Genomic DNA, 20,191 nt, shown 5'->3' on the forward strand with positions numbered 1-20,191 from the left:
ATAACATAAAAGCGAATTTTCTGACTGTGCAATCTGACAACCGTAACTGCACCACAATACACAAGTGATTGTAGTTGCAGCAGCGATATATCAGCATCATTAATTTAAGATAAAGTTCTTGGAGTTGGTAGAAATGCATAGAGCCTTGGAATTCGTCCCGAAACTCGCCGGATACTTCAGCTGAACGGTAGAGAAGAGTGCTTCGGCGGGTAGTGAAACTATGCCTGCAGTTTCCGCGATGACCTCAAGTCCAACGCGTTCCCTCATGATGGCCGGGATTGTGTCACTGGAAGTAATGAAGTGGGACTTGTTTGCGACTTGCCGAACAGTCACGTGCGCCAATTGCGGGAAACGCTCGACGAATGTTTGTTACAATAAGGGGCGGTAAGGTGTTGAACCCGGCCCCGCCGTTATTGCGTAGTAGGAACGGACGATAAAGAGGTTCATTCCTCAGTCCACTTCATCCGCTGCCTTCGCAAAACTGCTGAACTGGTCGCAGTAGTTGTAGCGAAACAATAGCAGCAGGTGCAGCAGTACTTCTCCTCATCGTAGCGCCTAGACGTCGAAACCCCCCAGGATTAGCGGTTTCGACGCCATGCTGTCCATTACGGGAGCTAGACCCAGTCACCAAGTCACACAGCTCCGGGCGGGTATCCGTACCGGACCTCAAATTTCTCCTTCTGCGCTGCGGTAAGGCATAGCCATTCAAACTGAAGCTATCCAACCCTCCTCCTTGGGGGCAATTTTTACGGTTTTGGCCACTTAATAACAAGGGCAATTATTAACAATACAAAGATCCAGACTGTTGCCAGGGAGTAAACATGTTTTGTTAGATAACGGCAACTGCTTCGTCATTCTTGAAAGAATTTAACCCCAAAGAATATCCGGAATTTCAGTTCGGACTTCTTACAATGCTAGCATTATATACTAAGCGTACATTCCCACGTAAAACTTGAAATACAAAATCAAACCGATTTCCAGCACTATTCTAGGACTATTCCCGAAAGCAAATTTGACCAGAGGAAAAACACTATCCTCCCAAAGAATGGATCGGTTCGCTAATCACAAATATTTTAGTAAACTTTGAAAGTTATTTCAGATAAATTTCGGAACCCCGCATCGTAAAGAATTACGTCAACGAGAGATAGGAATAAAGCCTAAAACATCCCCCTCTGCTTTATATTTTTCTAAAATTTATTCATTTATATTAAATCAAAATCGACAAAGACAGTTTGACAAAACAAGATCCAGGACAAAACACAAATCATGGGTGATGAATGAATTTCTACAACAACTCTTGGAATTTCGTCAGCGATGAGTTCGAAAAAGGGGCATTCGTACTGAATTAAAAGTTCACTTTTTGCCACCCGCACCCTTTCTCTCGCCCATCTAAATCACTGCTAGGTTCTTGGTATTGAAGTCACGGGAACGTCGTAAGTTGCATAGACATTGACTGTGTCGGAGTTATCACCACCGCTACCGCTTCCATTAACTTCCAATATGTTCTGATGGATCTGGTTCATTTTAGTAAAGAACGCCAATATGGTGAACATTGCCAATAGTCCTTCGATTGGTATTAAAAGCCACAGGATAACGCTGTGGATCTGGCTTGCCAGGTCATAGAGAATGACATTGACGATAGGCAAACAGCCGCGCTCACAACTTTTTGGTTTTGATGATGTATAGCAAGATTTTGGTGGCCGCATATTCAAATCGATGTAGTCTTGAAGTCCGTAGGAGCCGCAACATCTAAATTTCATCTGGACACTGTCCCAAGCTTTCTCCATAGATTCGTCGACCATGTAGGACTGCAGTGTTTCAAACGGGGGATGCTTGAACGCCAGATGTCGCCAAACGAAAGAGTTTTTATCATCTGGTCCATGCTTTAGGGACATCAAGGATAAAACCTTATTCTGGTATACCTGCGTACAGCTCAGGCCGAGCCAGAGGATCAGAATACAGGGAACATACATGAAGTTGTTCACAGCAGTCAAACGATTCTGCTCTTTTCGTTTTTCCATACCTGCATAGAAGCTGACAAAACACTGGCAAATCTTTATGAGAAATACAGATATTAGTCCGGTGGACGCGTAGAGTACCTCAAAGGATGCGGACACTTTCATCTCATTCCAATTGAGCAGTGTCAGATAGCAAGCCATCAGAGTCATGGCACCGAGTATGTTCAAGCTTATTATTGAGAATATCGTGACAAGCGCGTAGTAGAGAGTAAATTCCTTAGAATCACTCGCAGGCATCCTAGGAATGTCATGAGGACGGAGCCGCACGATAACCTTCCGCAGAATTTCCGAACGGAAGGGACCATTCTCGCCATAGTTGCAATCGCCGCCAGGATGATTCATTTTCATAACCGCGTTTTGATGGTTCCACTCCGGCGAAATTCGATTGCTTCTGAGACGATAGGTGGGGGTGTTGACGCTGGTTGATCCGGGACTGAATTTGAAATGAACTTGTGCTTACTATTATTATTATCAGGATTGGTGATGAATGCACTTTATACTTCGGTTTCTTTCCACAGGTCAGCTTAAATTGACCATAAGCTGCGTATTTTGTTGGACACTTATCTTACTTTAGAGACAAGTCTTTTATTAATGGGAATTATCAACAATGCGGCTAACGGAGCTCCTATTTCACTTAACGATAAATAATAAATAAATATTAATTTAATTAAATTAAATTTATTTTAATGAACGGATCATCATATGACTTTTAATTTTGGGCGTTTGTTAAACACAACTTGTCATATCCACATACCAAGCTCGAAGTAGAAACTATCGGCAACTTTTGTTTTTCATTTGATTCGGGGCGGAGAGTCCTACTGCGTTTTTGCTTTTTCACTTTACTATGAGTAAGAGAAAAGTGGAAAATATCCCAAATGCATTACATAAAGTAAGTGACAAGCTATTTGATAACTAATATTTTATATAAGTAAGAAAGGTTTCGTTGTAACCGGAATGGAAAATGGTATTTAGTGTGAAGTGGGAGGCGACTGCAAGATAGATTAATGTAGCCCCCTGCAAAAAGGAAACAGACTAATCTCCACAATACCGAAAACTAGGTGATAATACCGAAGAAAGAAAAAGTTGGGAAGTGAAGCAGTAGAACAAAGCCAACTATTAGCCTTTTGCGAAGACCAAATAGAAGAGAGCCGGAGAAGTGCATCTGAGGTTAACACATCAGATATCAGAAAGGGAAAGAGCTTTAGTTGCACAGACACCAAACGGTATTCACGTTACCTGAAGAAAGGTTTAGAACAAGGAGAAATCCCCAAGATGGCTCAGGATTGACTTAACCATCTAACCGCAGAAATCAGCCTTTGTGGGTGAAAATGTGAGAGTGCTCCCAAAACCTAAAAACGAACCCAGGAAGAACATAGTCTCGGATAGGTCAAGAGTAAAGATAGGGGCTGCGAGACTTGACACTGGCTATGCTAGCGCAGCGATGGGCATCGAACCTAAATCAAATACTCCCTCGTAATAAGCAGGAAACCCTCGAGGGCATTATCATTAATCAGGTTTGTGATGGAAGGAGCATGAATTTGCGGCATGTGCTATAGATTAGACTTGATATATATGGTGTGTGCCATATATGATGACAGCGCCCAGCCCTAGTAAAAGCCGGTGAGAGAATTCTAGAGAAGAACTTCTGGATCGGGGGGCTTCCCACCAGGCTACTTCCCAGGTAACGAAACCCGAATCCTGCTAGATAAGCCCAATCACAGAATAATTAGATTCAACTTTTAGAGCAAACTTGAAAATAGCAACGAATCTCACGAAAACCAACGGGAATTCCCAGGTGCGGCACCTGAGCAATGACACAGCTCATCTAGAGGTTGGTAGTGATATCAGGAGCAAACCGGAACAAAGAAGAGTGATAGAAGATTTCAACAGAGGGGTCACTGATGAGGTCAACTGTCCAGTTAAGACAGTCACTTCATAAAGGGACATACCCTGGTGAAACATAAACCTAGGTTGAATAAAATCAGGGATCCGACAATTTCCTGCCAGACGAAGCAGACCTGGGACTGATCAAGGAACAAAATCGCAAAGATGACGTATAGCAAAGGAAATTAATTTCAGGAAATTTTCAGAAGCGATTGAAGTATTGAAGTATCCAGACTGTATAGGTCGTAGATAAGGACGGAAGCAAAATCTTTGAATTATCTAAAAAGATCGACCAGTTGACACAATTACTTCTCTCCCTACGGCGGAAGACAGTAACTTTACGTCTAATGCTCAAATAACAGACAGATAGAGGTAAAGAGAAAATTAGCGAATAATAAAAGAGGTGTCCTCAAGAAGTAACACAAGGTGGATAACTAAAACTTTGAATCAACGGAAATTACAGGAATGGATGAATATTTCTCAGTACTACTCCTGGAGGTCAAAAGGTAGTATAGGTCCTAGGGCGAACCGTGGATTGGCACCAACGATGGAGCATAAAATCCGGGAAACGCCTGCTGAACCAACACCAACAGTTCTACTACCAAACCCTATCTCAACCTTCACGTGGTGATCGATGCAAGTTCTTTTTTCATGAAAACCAACAGACGAAGAAGGATGAAGGCGAGTCTCCCGCGCTAAAAACGGGACAAAATGTACCAACTGGTCCTCCTAGTTGGGGGTTGGGTAGTGCTGACAACTATACATGGAAAACCGATGTTACGAAGCCACGAAAAGAGCCTCGGACAGGATGGATCTTACAATCCCTGTACAGACCGAATGCTGCTGAGCAGCTAACCGATACCCTGTCCCAATATAAGGCTGATGTAACAGCGTTGCAAGAAATGCGATGGGCAGGTTTCCTGGAGAAGAGCCACTACACCATATATTATAGCGGCCATGCATGCAAGTTTAGAAAAACAAGCCTCATAAACGTTCACGCCTCTACAGAGGAGACTGCAGAGTCGGAGAAAGATACCTTCTACAAGGCAGTTGAGCGGACCCTCGAAGCCTGTCCCAGATATGATATCAAAATCATACTTGGACATTTCAATAGTCAAGTAGGGACAAAGCCCGTATTCAGGCGATACGTCGGTTCCCATAGATTATATAGGGATACCAATGATAACGGATTACGCATTATCCAGTTAGCAGTATCGTACGAAACGGTTGTTGAAAGTACGTGGTTTGCACGAAGAGCACAAACACAAACGTGGGGGGGGGGGGGCAAACATACGTGGGCCTCTCCAGACGGGACCACTTTCAACCAAATTGACCACGTGCTGATTGAACGCCGCCACCCCTCAGCCATGATGAATGTCAGAACATATAGGGGGGTCAATATAGACTCGGACCACTACCCCGTTGGCATGATGCTCTGAGCTCGAATTACGGCACCATTTACAATCCCCTCTGACAATCAGGTGAGAGCGAATACTGAAGCCATCCACAACACAGCCCTCCGCGATACCTATAAGAGGGACATGGTTGCCGCAATAACCGCAGCCAACAGAGTCCCTGGACATGAAGCATTAACAAATGATCTTCACGACCACCTGAAGAACGATATCATAGATACGGCTACAAAAATACTTGGCCACAGCCGCAAAAAAAGTCTGAATGGCTGGTTTGACGATGAATGTAAGCTACCAACGGAACGGAAGAATTCCGCATAGCGAGTAATGTTGCATTCTCAAAGAACGCGGGCACGCGCAGTCGAGCGGAGAAATGACTTCACAGACCGAAAAAGGAAGCCTGGGAAAACCAACCAGTCTACGAACGGGAAAAGTACAGGGAGCAACCACACCAGGCACGGAAGTTTTACCAATAAGTCAGCAGGACGAAGCCTTATACACCTCGATGTTCATCCTGCCGAGACAAAGAGGAAAATGTGATTTCCGACAGAATGGGCATATTGGAGCGATGGGTTGAGTACTTTGATGAGCTACTGAACAACCAGAACATCGGCGAGTTGAAGGTCCCGCCAACTGAAAACGACGGCCACCACCAAGTATAGGAGAAACAGTCTGTGTTATTCATCGCTTCAAAATCATAAGTCGCCTGGAGCCGATGGAATTACAGCCTAATTGGTTAAATATGGAGGCGACCAGTTACACCAAGTGGTTCAGCAACTTGTGCTCAAGGTATGGGACAGTGCTGGTATGACAATGCCTGACGATTGGCAACGAGGCATTATCTGTCTCATAAATAAAAAGGGAAATATCACACAGTTCAGCAATTACAGAGGTATCACGTTGCTGAGTACCATATATAAGATAATAATAACAGTCGTTGGCGCAACAATCCATGTTGGATCAGGGCCTTGAAGTGTGTTAGAGCTCTTCATTCAAGACCGTAACGGTCCACTAGGGGGCAATGTGGACAGCATTGCGCTCAGCCGAGATTATTACCCTGATTTGACTCAGGTACTCATTCACAGCTGAGTCGACTGGTATCCGACGTCAAATCACGATACAAATTCCATCGCCACCAAGAAGATTTGAACCTTTCGTACGACAGCCTTGCGCTCTAACCACTCAGCTATCCGGACACACATCTATAAGATATTCTCCGTTATCTTGCTAGGCGGGATAACCCCATACGCCTAGAACATCGTTGGCCTATACCAAAGAAGCTTCATTCCAGGCAGATCAGCAACAGATGACATTCTCTCTGTGCGACAAGCGATGGAAAAACTGTGGGAATGTGGACAACAGTTGCACCATTTATTCATCGACTTTAAAGCCGCCTCTGGGTAAAACTGTACGCGGCTATGAGAGAATTCGGTATCCCGACGAAATTGATAAGACTGAATAGGCTAACCCTGACCAATGTGCGAGGCCAGATAAAAGCAGCAGGATCACTCTCAAGACCATTCGACATCAACAACGGTCTACGACAAGGAGATGCGCTATCATGCGTCCTCTTTAACCTGGCCCTCGAGAAAGTGATCCGTGATGCTGAGGTGAATGCAAGAGGTACGATCCTCTTCAAGTCCACACAACTACTGGCCTATGCTGACGATATCGACATCATGGGAAGAACCACCCGAGACGTACAAACTGCCTTCATCCAGATCGAGCAGGCGGTGCGAGATCTTGGGCTGCACATCAATGAAGGCAAGACAAAATATATGGTGGCAACGTCAGCACCGAAGACGAATCAACCAACAACATTAAACCGCACTGGTCAAACACAAACACGAACAAGAATAAGGATAGGAGAATACAACTTTGAGACCGTTGACAATTTCTCCTATCTAGGGTCGAAAATCACAACCGATAACAACTACGATGATGAAATCCGCGCACGGTTGTTGTCAGCCAACAGAGCCCATTTCAGCTTACAAAGACTGTTCCGCTCGAAACGTCTCACCATAGGGTCAAAGTTCTTACTGTACAAGACTATGATCTTGCCAGTCCTCATGTATTCCTCGGAAACTTGGGTTCTTAGCAAGAAAAATTGCGAACTCTTGGCCGCGCTCTAGCGACGAATCCTACAAAGAATTTATGGCCCCCTACATGAGAATGGACGATTCCGTAGCCTACATAACGACGAAATCAATGAGTGATACCATGACCGTCCGGTTGTGGATAAAATCAGGCTGAATAGGTTACGGTGGGCGGGTCACTTAATCCGATGATCCCTACATTTTTCAGACTAATTTGCCTGGCATACTTTTTACCGAAAACAGTGGGAAAGTCAACTACAAAAAAGCCGATGTTTTAAAACGTAATTCCTTATATTTATGCCAACATGCTTACCGAGCGGAACTATTAACCGGATTGATTTTTTTGTGAACCGACGGATTTATTACGGTATGTAATAAATATGAATACAGGATTTGAATGTGCTTAAAGGTAGTGTAGAAATAGAGCATGCCCTTTTCCGCGTGGCAGTCAGGGGCCTTCTGCATGGGTAAAATAATGAAAGTCCCGAAGAGAAAAGAAATGCGGATGCTCTCCGAAAATACTACGTCGGATATATATTGCAGTAATATAGCCACTGCCAGTAATCTGGTGGAAACAGAATTAATCTCGACATAACTGTCAGGGAATTACGCAAATTTTAAATACTTTTTTATCTTTGGTTTTTTCCTTGTTCGTACACGGGTATGTAAAAATTTTGGAAGGACATGTCCGCGCATGGAATTCTCATCCATTAAGAACCACGCTCGGCCTCTCCAGCACAAGGTATTACTTCACGAGGCGGGTTTACTTTTAGGCACTCGTATTTCTCATCCTTTTAGATCCGTGTTTTTACGACTGCGAAAGAAACCGGAAGTCAGGAGTCCCTCCTATATCGCTTGGTTCAGGCTCCTTCTCTCCATCTTTAACTTTCAGTATTCAGAGAAACATAACATACTCTCGATTCTCCGGTTTGACAACACATACAGACCAATTCGAGAACTATGCAGCGGTGCCGATACTGTCTGTAGCAAACATTGTGTTGAAAGTTCATCTTTCTCCTTGCTTCCACGTAAGCCACACCTTAAATTCGGGAATGACCCTGTGCATCCAATGACATTTCGGAAGGTCATCCGTCCATATTTTCACTGAGTTCCCTCCTCACAGTGCTTGTTTCTATAATATAATTTTTTTTGTTAAAATCGCTTTAGTTTCTCTGCTTTCAACCAGGGCTTTGCCGCTTGCACTGTCTTTGTCACGTAGTCCTTCACATTCTCTGAGCCTCAACAACTACAGCTAGTTCGCAGGCAAAGCCGATAATTGTAGCCTCTTTTGAGACGGGAAGCACAAATACTTCATTATACATAATAGCCCTGTGGTACCCCTGCTGTGACGATGTTCTCATAAGTCGCGAATCACAGAGTTTTCTCCTAGGGGTAATTGTCAACCAGACTCACCAAATATCGTGGAACATCTGTATCAGTAAATGTGCCTGCGGCTCCAGTTGGCAGAGTTGACTGCGTTTTTGACATCTAGTGCAAGTATGGCACAGCAACCGCCAAATTCCAGTGCTTCTTTTGCTACCGGAGAACTTATTGCATTTACCGTAGAATGGGTGCGTCGAAACCCATATTGCAGAAATTCACGCCTGGGTCTTATTCTCAACCATCCTGCTACATATTCACCGCAGTTCATGCTTGGTAATTGGGACACCATTTGTTTTCGGCAGCTTTAGTAATGAAGAAACATAGCAGCAACAATTTCTTTCAGAAGGTGCGGCAGATCACCAGAAGTGATTTTCGAAGAAGTGTTTGAAGCAGTGCCTTCTGCTCATTTGAATGGCCCCTTTGAGATGGTCCCGTAATTGATTTTGTTCTACCTATGGACCATAGCTTCCGCGTTTTCCTCAAAGTCTCTGGTAAGTACTCGTTGTGCAAAAACATGCAGCTGGCAAAGTTTTAATTTCATTGTTCTACCAGTAGCTGAGTTGCTTCCTAACGAGTACTGACCTTCTGGGCATAGTAGCATTGGATGCTGCCGCCACTCATTGAGTGATCTGGATGCCCTTTTCTATGGCTGTTCTATTCGCGTATATGCCAGGGAGGAGATCTCCAACCTTCTATTTCTTATATCTGCTTCTCGTTTTGAAGACTTTTCAATTTGGATCACGATTTGTTCGCGATGACATCTTTGGATTTCTTAAACTCCAACAAAAGGTCTCGGTTGTGAGACAGTATAATTCGGCTAACATGATATACCAAACTGGTGAGTTCCTGGTCTCCATTAACTCCCCTGAGAGTATCAGTATACAGCCCCTTACTTATTTTAGAGATTATGCTAGCCTTCAGTGATAGCCTCCTCCGATCTCTCCGTTTTAGACTTCCGCTTCCCCACCTGCTCTACTTTCTTGGGGCTTGAGCTGTTTTTCCTTTTGGGACTTTGCTATCTTGTTGATTTGTTTAACCGTTCACGCAGCCTCTTCCGCGGTTTCTTCTCTCCTATGTTTTGAATGGAGTGGAAGCAATGAGGGCATGCACGACGACATCCAAGCAGGTCCCTCTACAATTGGCTTTTGTTTTTCTTTACATACTTATAAGGAAGAAAACCTTTAGAATGTCCGGGAGAATTAGCGAAGCGAGGAGCTACCTAAACCGGACGAAAGTTGACATTCCTCCTGGCTGGTATCACCAATTAGTGATACTAAGAGATACCATGATAATGAAATGTCATTTCCAGATAAAATTTGAAACGCAATGGAGTAGCTTAAACCTGGAACTTATTACCTGTTACACTGAAGAGCTTTGACAACAAAGTGAGCGATTGTTAGTAAACGGAAAATACACTTGGCGCAATGAATGAGCACACGCCAGTATATTTCAGGCAGAAATGTATGCCACGGAAAAGTAGCTACCTCAAATTCCAAAGGAGCTTTACGGGTCCGTGTATTGCGATTCTGACAAAGAGGATAGGTGCCTATCAAAACTCTTAGGTCCGACCAGATGAATTTTAAACTATTATGTAAATGTATGGCGGTCAAAAGGTAGTATAGGTCCCAGTTCAGAAACGTAGATTGGTACCCACGATGGAGCATAAAACCTGGGAAACGCATGCCGAACTAAAACCAACAGCTCTACTTCCAAACAATATCTCCACTTCCACGTGGTGATAGCTGGGATTTCTTTCTTAATGGAAAACTGCAGACGCAATAGAATGAAGACGAGTCTCACGCGCCTAGAACCGGGACAAATTGTACCAACTGGTCCTCCAGGTTGGGCGTTGGGTAGGACTGATAACCCTACACGCAGGGATGCTCCCTATGCAAACCGAAACGTACAGGAAGCGACCGCACCAGGCACGCAAGGTTTACCAACAAGTCAGCAGTATGAAGCCTTATACATGCTCATCCTGGCGAGACAAAGGAGGAAATTTAATTTCCGACATATTGGAGCGATGAGTTGAGTATTTTGATTAAATGCGCAACAACCAATCGGAAAAAGAAGACGAGGCAGACCCTGCCGAAGGGTTGGACTTAGGTGCAAAACGCGAGTGTCTGGGGTTCCTTACTAAGGCAGTCCTAGGTCGGACACCCGTTATTGCACCTTTGATGAAAATCATATAAATGTCCTGATAAATTGAACACTCTGGTATCGCTATATTGGGTTAGAAAGCAATGGTATAACAAATTGACTAGTCAGGAAAGGAGCAGAAACGCCTTTGCATGAACCAGATCCGGCTCCCTCTGTGAATGGAAAAGAGGATCGTGTCCATAACATTGTGGGAAAAGGAGGAACGATTGAGGGAACTGTACTAGGCGAACTTACCAGGAATAGATCAATCCAGATTGCTTATGGAGGATATGACCAAAGTGCTCAGGCGATTGTGTAAACCTCATCATCACGATTATAGTCGAAATACACACTGGACAAGAGTTCTTTCTGAATGGTGAACAACTTCTCTTGATATTGAATTGTGATTATTAGAGTGAAGCGAGTTGGAACCACGCAGTTACCTCGTAATTGATTATGCCTTCTTATGTTGTTATCATGTCACTCGATGAGCAGGAGTTCTTGAATTTTTGCTCCATTTGGCGTGAAGCTGTACCAACCACTAAGTTTAATTAATTCATGATGTTGTTCTACTACTATCCAAGCAAAAGCGTAAACCGATAACTCCCATATTATCTTACCTACATGCATAATCGCACGTTGATCCTGATAATGCACAGCAATGGAAATATGATCGAAAACGAGACCTTACGCAATTTACATTTCAAAAAGTGAGTCTCGTGCTAGAGCTATACCCAATGCCTGCTTGCTGGATCAGCTTCCTATAGGTACCACATTGGTGGGTTCAGTATGCAACCTCATGGCGTCCGTGCAAGGTGATATCAGGTGGATTGAATCTATTACGTACGCCATGGTTGAACAGTTTAACACGATTGCGCGGTTGAATTTCAGAATTTGAATAATTACCTCAGATTGTACATTTTTGTCGATGGGATGCACATATGATTACCAGCCAGTGCTCCACACTCTGCTTCTACTTGTTCTCGAGAATTTAAATTTTAACATGGTCAGTTTCAGGCAAAACATTTATTGACGTACCATTTCATTCGAAGGTAATTTATTGGGACGGGATTCTTGCTTTTCGTAAATTTCCCGAACACCACAAAAAGTGCAAATGGGGCTGTGGACATTAGCCATGCCCAGCGTATATGACTGGATGTATATTTGCGGCCAAAGTATCTTTAAAAGCGATGTTCGTGCCTGCGACCACCTGTATCTTACCACGCGAAAAGAGAGAAGTGGGGAACTTGCAAGATTTATATCGAAACTTAATTTGAATATAATGAAAATTAAGATATTGCCGATTAAATGCCAACCGAGTCAACTAAATGGTTTTGCATGAAAATGCTCACACAGGGACTGTATCAATGGGTCTCAAACGGTCATTGTTGTGCTGCACATTAAGCGTTCTTGCATATGTTTATATGTGCACGTATGCAAAATAGATAGATAGGATTTTCACGGTTTATAATAAATTTGAATATGCAATTCAGAGCATTCAAAATTAGAAATGAAAGGTTGTGAGATAACATTACTTTATGGGTCGTGATTACAAAGGTAACTTTCAGTTTTAATTCTTTTAATAAAGGCGAAACCGCCAACTGATTAACACAAAACAGCACACCTTATCTGAACCGCTAGCTCTTTCTTTCAGTCATCACTCCTGATATTAGTCATTTAATAATGAATAAAGTGTCACATAATGCATAATTTCTGATCTCATTCCTCAGATAATCGGGCAAGGATTCGGGATGTGATTGACCAGGCCAGGCCATGAAGACATTAATACGGAGTGTATTAGAGGTTATTTTTTTTTTTTGTGCGTACACGGAGGTGGAAAATCTTAGAAAGACACGTCCGCCACAACTCCGCCGCCCGAACGGCGGAACAACAGCGGGCGCGTGTGGGATTCACACCCACTAAAAACCACCCCCGGTCTCTCCAGCCCCAGCCCCGCGGGACCACAATTGAGGTATTACTTCGCGGGGTAGGTTTGCTCCTAGGCACTCATCCTTATCCTATTTGCAGCTTTCCTCCATCTTTGATCCTTCAGCAACTCCTCCTGCATTTGGATGATTGCGGAGCCAACCGCAAGCCACTTCTCCTCGGACTCCAGCATCTCAGTAACCAAGCTCTCCGGGGTCCCGCTCCTGCCCAGCACCTGGTTGAAGCTCCTTCTCTCCATCGCAAATCGTGGTCAGTGAAACATCACATGCTCTGGATCCTCCGGTATGTCATGGCATCTGGGACAGCTCGGAGAATCATTCAACCCAAAGCGGTGCAGATACTGCCTGTAGCAACCACCGTGTCCCGTGAGGAACTGGGTAATGTGGTAGTTGGTCTCCCCATGTTTTCGCTCAAGCCACACCCTAATGTTGAGAATGAACCTGTGCACCCACCGACCTTTCGTGGACTCGTCCCATCTGCGTTACCAGAGATCAAGCGACTCTGACCTTGCCGCATTTCTCCGCTGTGCATGCCCCTCCATATGTCTTGCATTATACAGGACACTAATTTCTTTGGCCAGAATGTCAACCGGGATCATGCCTGCCACCACCAATACTGCCTCATCTGATGTGGTTCTAAAAGCACTGCAAACCCTCAAAGCCATCCGCCGGTAAACCGAGTTCACCTGCTTCCGTCTCTGAGAGTTTGCAAGCGCCTCTGCCCACACAGGCGACGAGTAGAGCAGGATGGAGCGCACCACTCCGGCTAGCACCAACCTCCGGCAATGCTTCGGCCCACCAATATTTGGCAACATTTTTGCAAGTGCCGTGATGGCACTGGCTGCCTTTTGGCATGCATACTCTAGGTATTCCCTAAAACTCAATTTGGTGTCAATTATTACCCCCAGGTATTTGATAGCCGGCTTTGATACGACCATATGTCCACCGACCTCCACTTTCACAGTGTTATTTTTCCTGCGTTTCGTTATTAAGACCGCTTCCATTTTCGCGTCCGCCAAGGTCAGCCCGACCTTTTCTAGCCAGGACTTTACCGCTCTCACTGTTTCCGTTGCGTAAACCTCCACATCTTCTGGGTGTTTTGCTGCAACAACCACGGCTAGGTCATCAGCAAGCCGACAATCGTAGTCCCCTCTGGGACGGGGAGAGCAAGCACCCCATTATACATGATATTCCACAACAGGGGACCAAGTACCGATCCCTGTGGTACCCCGGCTGTGACAATGTACTCTTTGGGGCCCTCATCCGCCCCGCACCAGAGAGTCCACCCTGAGAGGTAGTTTTCCACCAAATTCGCTAAGTATCTGGGGACACCTATGTCAGCCAACGCCCGTTTAATTCTTTTCCAGTTGGCCGAGTTGAATGCGTTTTTGACATCCAACGCCACCACGACACAGCAGCCGCCAGAAATCAGTGCACCTTTTGCCAGGTTTACCACCATGCCAATTGCGTCCACCGTAGAGTGGGCGCGTCGGAAACCAAACTGGCGTTCCGACAAACCATTTCTGGCTTCGACGATGGGCAGGAGTCTGTTGTAGATGACTCTCTCCATCATCTTCCCCATTGTATCCAACAGGCAGATAGGACGATAAGACGCTGGGTTTCCTGGCGGCTTGCCAGGCTTCGGAAGCAACACCAACTTTTGCTTTTTCCACTGGGCAGGAAATATTCGTTCTTTTAGGCACGCCTCGAAGGTGTTGGCGAAAAGGTCGGGCCTAGTCTTCACTGCCAGTTTCAAAGCTCGGTTGGGGATGCCATCCAAACCTGGGGCCTTGTTGTCACCGACCCTACCACATATTTCCCGCAGCTCCTCCACAGTTACAGGCGGTATTATGCCGTCATTTGGCTGGACACAAACTTGCCTTCCCCTATTTTCGTGGTGAGGGAACAGAGTGGTAACAATCTGTTTCAGGAGGCGCGGACAGGTCACCTGGGGTGATTTCCGCAGCCTTTTCATCACCACTCTGTAAGCCTCGCCCCAAGGGTTTATGTCGGCATGGTCGCACAGCTGTTTGAAGCAGTTCTTTTTGCTCCTCCGAATGGCTTCCTTTAGGCGGCCACGCAATTGCTTGTGGGCCTCCTCTCGACCGTCGCCACCGGGTTTTCCCCTGAGTCTCTGGCAAAGCCTCCTTGCCCGAAAACATGCGGCTCGCAAACTTGCGATTTCATTGTTCCACCAGTAGTTGGGTTGCCTACTGGGGAGCAATCGCCTTCTGGGCATAGTAGCATCGCATGCTTCCGTCACCCATCGAGTGATCTGGGTGGCTTTCTCTCCAGCCGTACCATTCAGGGATATGTCGGATTTGAGCACCGCGGAAAACGTGTCCCCCTCGAAAGCTTTCACTGTCCAGCCAAGCATACCACCCGGCATTTTGCGAAAACTATTTTTCGAGCTCGATCCGCCCTTGATCTCTATGCAGATTGCCTGGTGGTCGCTGTGAGTATAGTCCTCACTGACATGCCAAGCGATTCTACTGGCTAAAGTGGCACTCACGTATGTCACGTCCACTATAGACCCCAGGCCCCTTCCTCGGAAAGTGTACGAAGACCCAACATTCGCCAGTACCACGTCCAGCTCCGCGAATGCTTCGAGGAGAACACGTCCCCTCACATTAGTTATCCGGCTGCCCCATTCAAGAGCCCACGCATTGAAATCGCCTCCTATTATGATCGGCCAACGTCCTCTTGCATCCAAAACAAGAGCGGCAAGCATCCGCTCATACTCGACGAGTGTAGCGCTGGGTGGAGCATAGCAGCTGTAGATGTGGATGCCCTTCACCTTCGCTCTGATGAAGCCCTCCGGGTGCTCCATTATTTCCTGGAAGGCTTGTTCTCCACAAGTCCACAGCGCTGCTTGCTGTCTTTGACCCAAACGCTACCACCGCGGTTTCGGTATGGTTCACTTAGTATGGCCACATCGATGTTTTTCTCGCGGATGGTTTGCGCGAGTAGATCCTGCGCCGCCTCGCAGTGGTTGAGGTTGATTTGTATCAGCCCCATCTGCGATTTGTGCTAAGGGCTCTCGTGGCACCTGCTGCTGCCCGCAATGTGCCGATGGTCCACACCCTCCTTTCTTTTGCACAGTAGACAATTTGGGTCAGCTCCGCAGTCCTTGCTGATATGGCCTTCCACTCCGCATCTCCTGCATTGCTTTGACCTGTCATTTGGGCTAGTGCATGCTTTCGCAATATGACCAGAGCAAAGGCATCTAAAGCACCGTTTTAACGCCACCTGTTCCCTAAGGCGACACATAACCCAGCCTATTCTCACTCTCCCCCAAGATCGAACTGTTTCTCCAACGCTTCGCGAACCTCCTCCTTCGTCGTGATTTCATCTATATCTTTGCAGATTATAGTGATCTCCGGCCTGCTAGCTCTTATGTCGGCTTCCTGCCCTAAAGTCTTCCCGATTTGGCTTAAGAATTTGTCCGCGGTTGCATCCTTGGATTTTTTAAGTTCTCCCTTCTGGGACCGTCTAATGCGGCTGACGTTGTCTCCCAAATTGGTGAGTTCGGGGTCTGCCTTCACTTTCCTGAGAATGTCGGCGTATGACCCTTCGCCCCGTTTGGAAATGAAAATCACCTTCGGTCTACTCTTCCTCCGATAATTTCTTTTCCGCGGTTCTACCTTCCTCCAAGCTTCCGCATCCGCCTTTGAAGGTTCGATCCCTTTTCTCGAGGTAGCCACTGCAGTATTTTCACTGGCAGCTTCAGACGTACTTCTCATGAACTCCGCCATTTTGGGAGTTGAGTCCTTTTTTCTTTTCGGGGTTTGCTGGCCTGTTGAGTCATTCAGCTTCTCGCGTAGCCTCTTCCCCGGTTTCTCCCCTTTTGTGTTTTGAACCGGCATTACTTGAGTTGCCTGGTTCACTTTTCCAAGCGGCAACTTCCCTACTCGTTCATCCTGGGCCTTGCCGTACGTCAAACGGATGCCTCTTATCATGGCCCTTATATTCTGGTGAATGTTCCTGCGCTCCTTTATAAACTCACACAGCTCCATGATCTTTTTACCGAGGGCAGTAAAGGCAGCTGCAGACTGATCATTGCCCAAAATATCGCTCGAGTGAATCGGCGTCAGTGATTCTTCCTCATCGAAGACTCCCGCTATACGCTTCCCACTGGGGGTAGCGATCGTGGGGGCTTGTGCCCGTGTGGGAGGGGATCTGCGAAAAATCGAGCTCCTTCTGAACGGGTCCATCACTGGAGCCAGTTCAAGTTCCTCCCGTACCCTTGTAACATTAGATGCCACAGTAACCAAGGTTCCCACTACTGAGGCACTGCGGTCGTTGGATATCGACGGCCGGGAGCCCGCTTGCTCACTCCCAAAAACCGCCGGTACTGGGTTTCCGAAGCCCTGCACCGTAACTTCATTCTTCTTCTGCCCCTCCACGTTTGGTTTTATTTCTAGGTATCCTTCCCATAGCCAATTTTTATCCACGGGGGGGCGTTTACTTCCCACCCACCCGGCCTGCGCCTGCAGGCCTGCCCATATACGCACATCTCCATATGCGTGCATGTGCATGGCCATGATGGTAGATTTGGCAACTCCACACAGGGTAATAGAGGTTATTTAGGGGAGTTTGTTTAATATGTATAGGGTATCATTGCCATTTTTGAATATGTCAATAAAATAGCGAAGGATCTGTTTGCCCTGGATGCACATTCTCTCATCGAAAGAGGAGATTTCGGTCTAGAAGACATGAAAATGAAGTAACTATTGGTCGAACTAATTGCTCATAGCAGAAAAAATTGAACTCTTTCATCAGAAAACTAGCCTGGAACTATTTGACACATTACTTCGGGCTAGCCTTCCCGCTCTCCCGGCTTGTCTCCCTGACTTGCACCACCAGGAGGGGAGAGGGGGAAGAGGGTTGTTAGTCCAGGGAACCCCTTGCCTTCGCAACAAGAAGAGCCCTAACATAATGAGTAAGACTCCGTCTACTAGCGCTCGTCGGCATCTCTCTAACAATGTTGTCTGGAAAGAACTCCCCTGTGTCTGCTTAAAGCTGCTGATGAAAGCCATCCCACCCTTCTCAAGAGAAAAAGGTATGTTCGACATCGTCAGCCACTCCATTGCAGAACATACAGTCAAAAGATCGCGCCTTTCCAATCTTGTGCAGGTAAGACCTATATGACCACTTAGAAGTTGGGAAAAAAATAATCAATCTCGCCATGCGTTCGGTTCAGCCACGCGTCTAAATTGTCAATGAGCCGCGCAGTCCATCTCCCTCTTGACTTATTTAGCCAAAAGAGTTGAACGGTGACGTTCTTCAGAAGCAACTAGCTGTCTTAATTCTTCGCCTTTGTGGCTGTAGATAGCTTTCCGCTCTTTAGCATGGTGGGCAACGGCGATCACTCCCGGCCATCACGGCCGGTTCTGAAACAGTGCGATAAGCCAACGCCAATCGTACTCCGGACTTGATCTTCAGTCTCCTCAGGTCCTCTACCGTCTCATAGAGCAGGAAGCAGTATTTCAAATAATCCCTCGATATTCGCAAGAGATAGCTCGGCACGTGAAATGAGTTTTTTAATGTGCCCAGCATATCTATCCATCTTACGGAACTGAAGGCATTCCAAGCGTTATAAGGAGCACTATTCGTCGAGATCGGCGGCTGTGTGCCACGGCACGATGGATCGGATCCACGACTTCCATAACAGTATCTCCCTGCTCTGAACCCAAATTGCCTTCGGGATAAGTCCCCGAACATTTTCCCGGCCGTGTCAAGCATTTAAAACGATCGGTATGTAGAGGGATCTCTAGGGATCTCCTTTTCTTTTGTTGATACCCGTGAGTTTCGTCTCGTTCAGAAAAGCGTTGAATGGCCCGAGCAGCAAGTCTGGACGTTGGGGACACCAGTTTGTATTCTTTCGCCGGGTACCATTCAGAATTGGCGCCTTTTTGTTTTTCATGGTGAAAACTGCTTCTGCGAGCTATTGTGACGACGCCTTCAGCGCTGTTTGCATCAAATCGTGTAGAATGTCTGGAGAATAATGTCCGTACAGTGCAGTCCATTTAATCAGTACTTAGTGTGGAGGTTTTCCGCTGAGCCCCAATTTTCGGAACGATTAGTTGATAGCCAAGTCTCCACTGGTCTTCATTTACCTCGTTGATTAGGTTCTACCAGTTGCGAGTCTTACACTCACTGCGGTGTCTCCCTCTTGCTGGTCTATAATCTGTCTTTACGGGGCATGCCTCCCAGCGAGCGTGTAACGTTGTGCCAAACAGCGGGGATTGTGACGCTTCTTCCGTGGGTAGGCAATTTCTGCCGGCATGGAAGCCTCTCACACTGTCTTCATTTGGTTAATCAATGAATTTATAATAGTGTCAGCTGTAACTCCATCACCCCCGGTAGCACCCGCCAGCGCGACTCTGCCTGCTCCAAGAGTTGGGAAGAATTTCGCGATATTTACCCTCGCGATGTTGCACACGCAAAGGGAGCGCTACGCCAGCAAGTAGCGTCCACCACTTCGAATGCGATGTACTGGTGGTCACTTGCTGAGAAGTCTGCTAGGACTCCGAAGACTTCGAAGCTAAGTGAGCGACACCCAGATTATGACCGCCCGTGTCTAATATTTTGTGTTGAATTGTTCCGACTCTACCGATGACTTTTGCTTTTGCGAACTTCCGATCAAGCTTGGCTTTTTTTTGCTTTGCTGCATTGCTTAAGTTGAAAAGTTATTTCTACACGATATCTCCGACCTGAAATTCATGAGCTCGAGATCGCAAGCTGTAAGCTTGTTCCTGTGTTTCTCTTATTTGGAGGATGCACCTCTGAACCTCTGCTCTTAAAATAGTAAATTTATCCTGAGAGCAGATCTCCAGGGTCGCATCCTGTGCGAGAATCGAGAACAACTATTGCTCCAATGTTTCCAGCGCGAAATCTGGGGTACGGGCGGAAGACGACCATTTTCCCCATTAGAGGCTAGAGCGTTTGGTTGGGAGCTTTTGACGTCTTGCATGTTTCACAATTACGGATGTACTCCTTGATTCGTCAATCCATTTTAGTCATTACAACACACTCTCGCAATACTCCTTCTTCGAGATCTAGACACCCCAACTCGTCAAATGATCTTGAACGCCACACCCAACCGAGCTTCACACTGCCTGAATTTGAAGACCTGTTAGACGATTTTGTTCTGGACACATGAGGACGAAGTCCAAAGCCCGTGACTTTAATGCGTGGGCCATTAAGTAAGCAAAGAGACAGCAAGGGAATGGTGCTTATTAAAAACATTCGCTCGGTTGAATACAGTTTTGGCCAACGAAGGTGATGTAAACACCTATCGGAAAGGGAGG

The 20,191-nt window shown here is 46.1% G+C and overlaps 1 protein-coding gene across 1 annotated transcript; it reads right to left on the bottom strand.

Moving 5' to 3' along the window:
• Positions 1–1,171: 1,171 nt before the first annotated feature.
• On the bottom strand, positions 1,172–2,792 carry LOC119648808. Its single transcript, XM_038050658.1, has 2 exons — positions 2,519–2,792; positions 1,172–2,451 (listed from the first exon to the last, which is right to left on the bottom strand). Exon 2 carries the CDS (start codon positions 2,364–2,366, stop codon positions 1,401–1,403), a length of 966 nt encoding a protein of 321 aa, XP_037906586.1. The 5' UTR covers positions 2,367–2,451; positions 2,519–2,792; the 3' UTR covers positions 1,172–1,400.
• Positions 2,793–20,191: the final 17,399 nt, after the last annotated feature.

Source organism: Hermetia illucens, chromosome 2 (assembly GCF_905115235.1).
Source record: "Hermetia illucens chromosome 2, iHerIll2.2.curated.20191125, whole genome shotgun sequence".
Taxonomy (NCBI): Eukaryota; Metazoa; Arthropoda; class Insecta; order Diptera; family Stratiomyidae; genus Hermetia; species Hermetia illucens.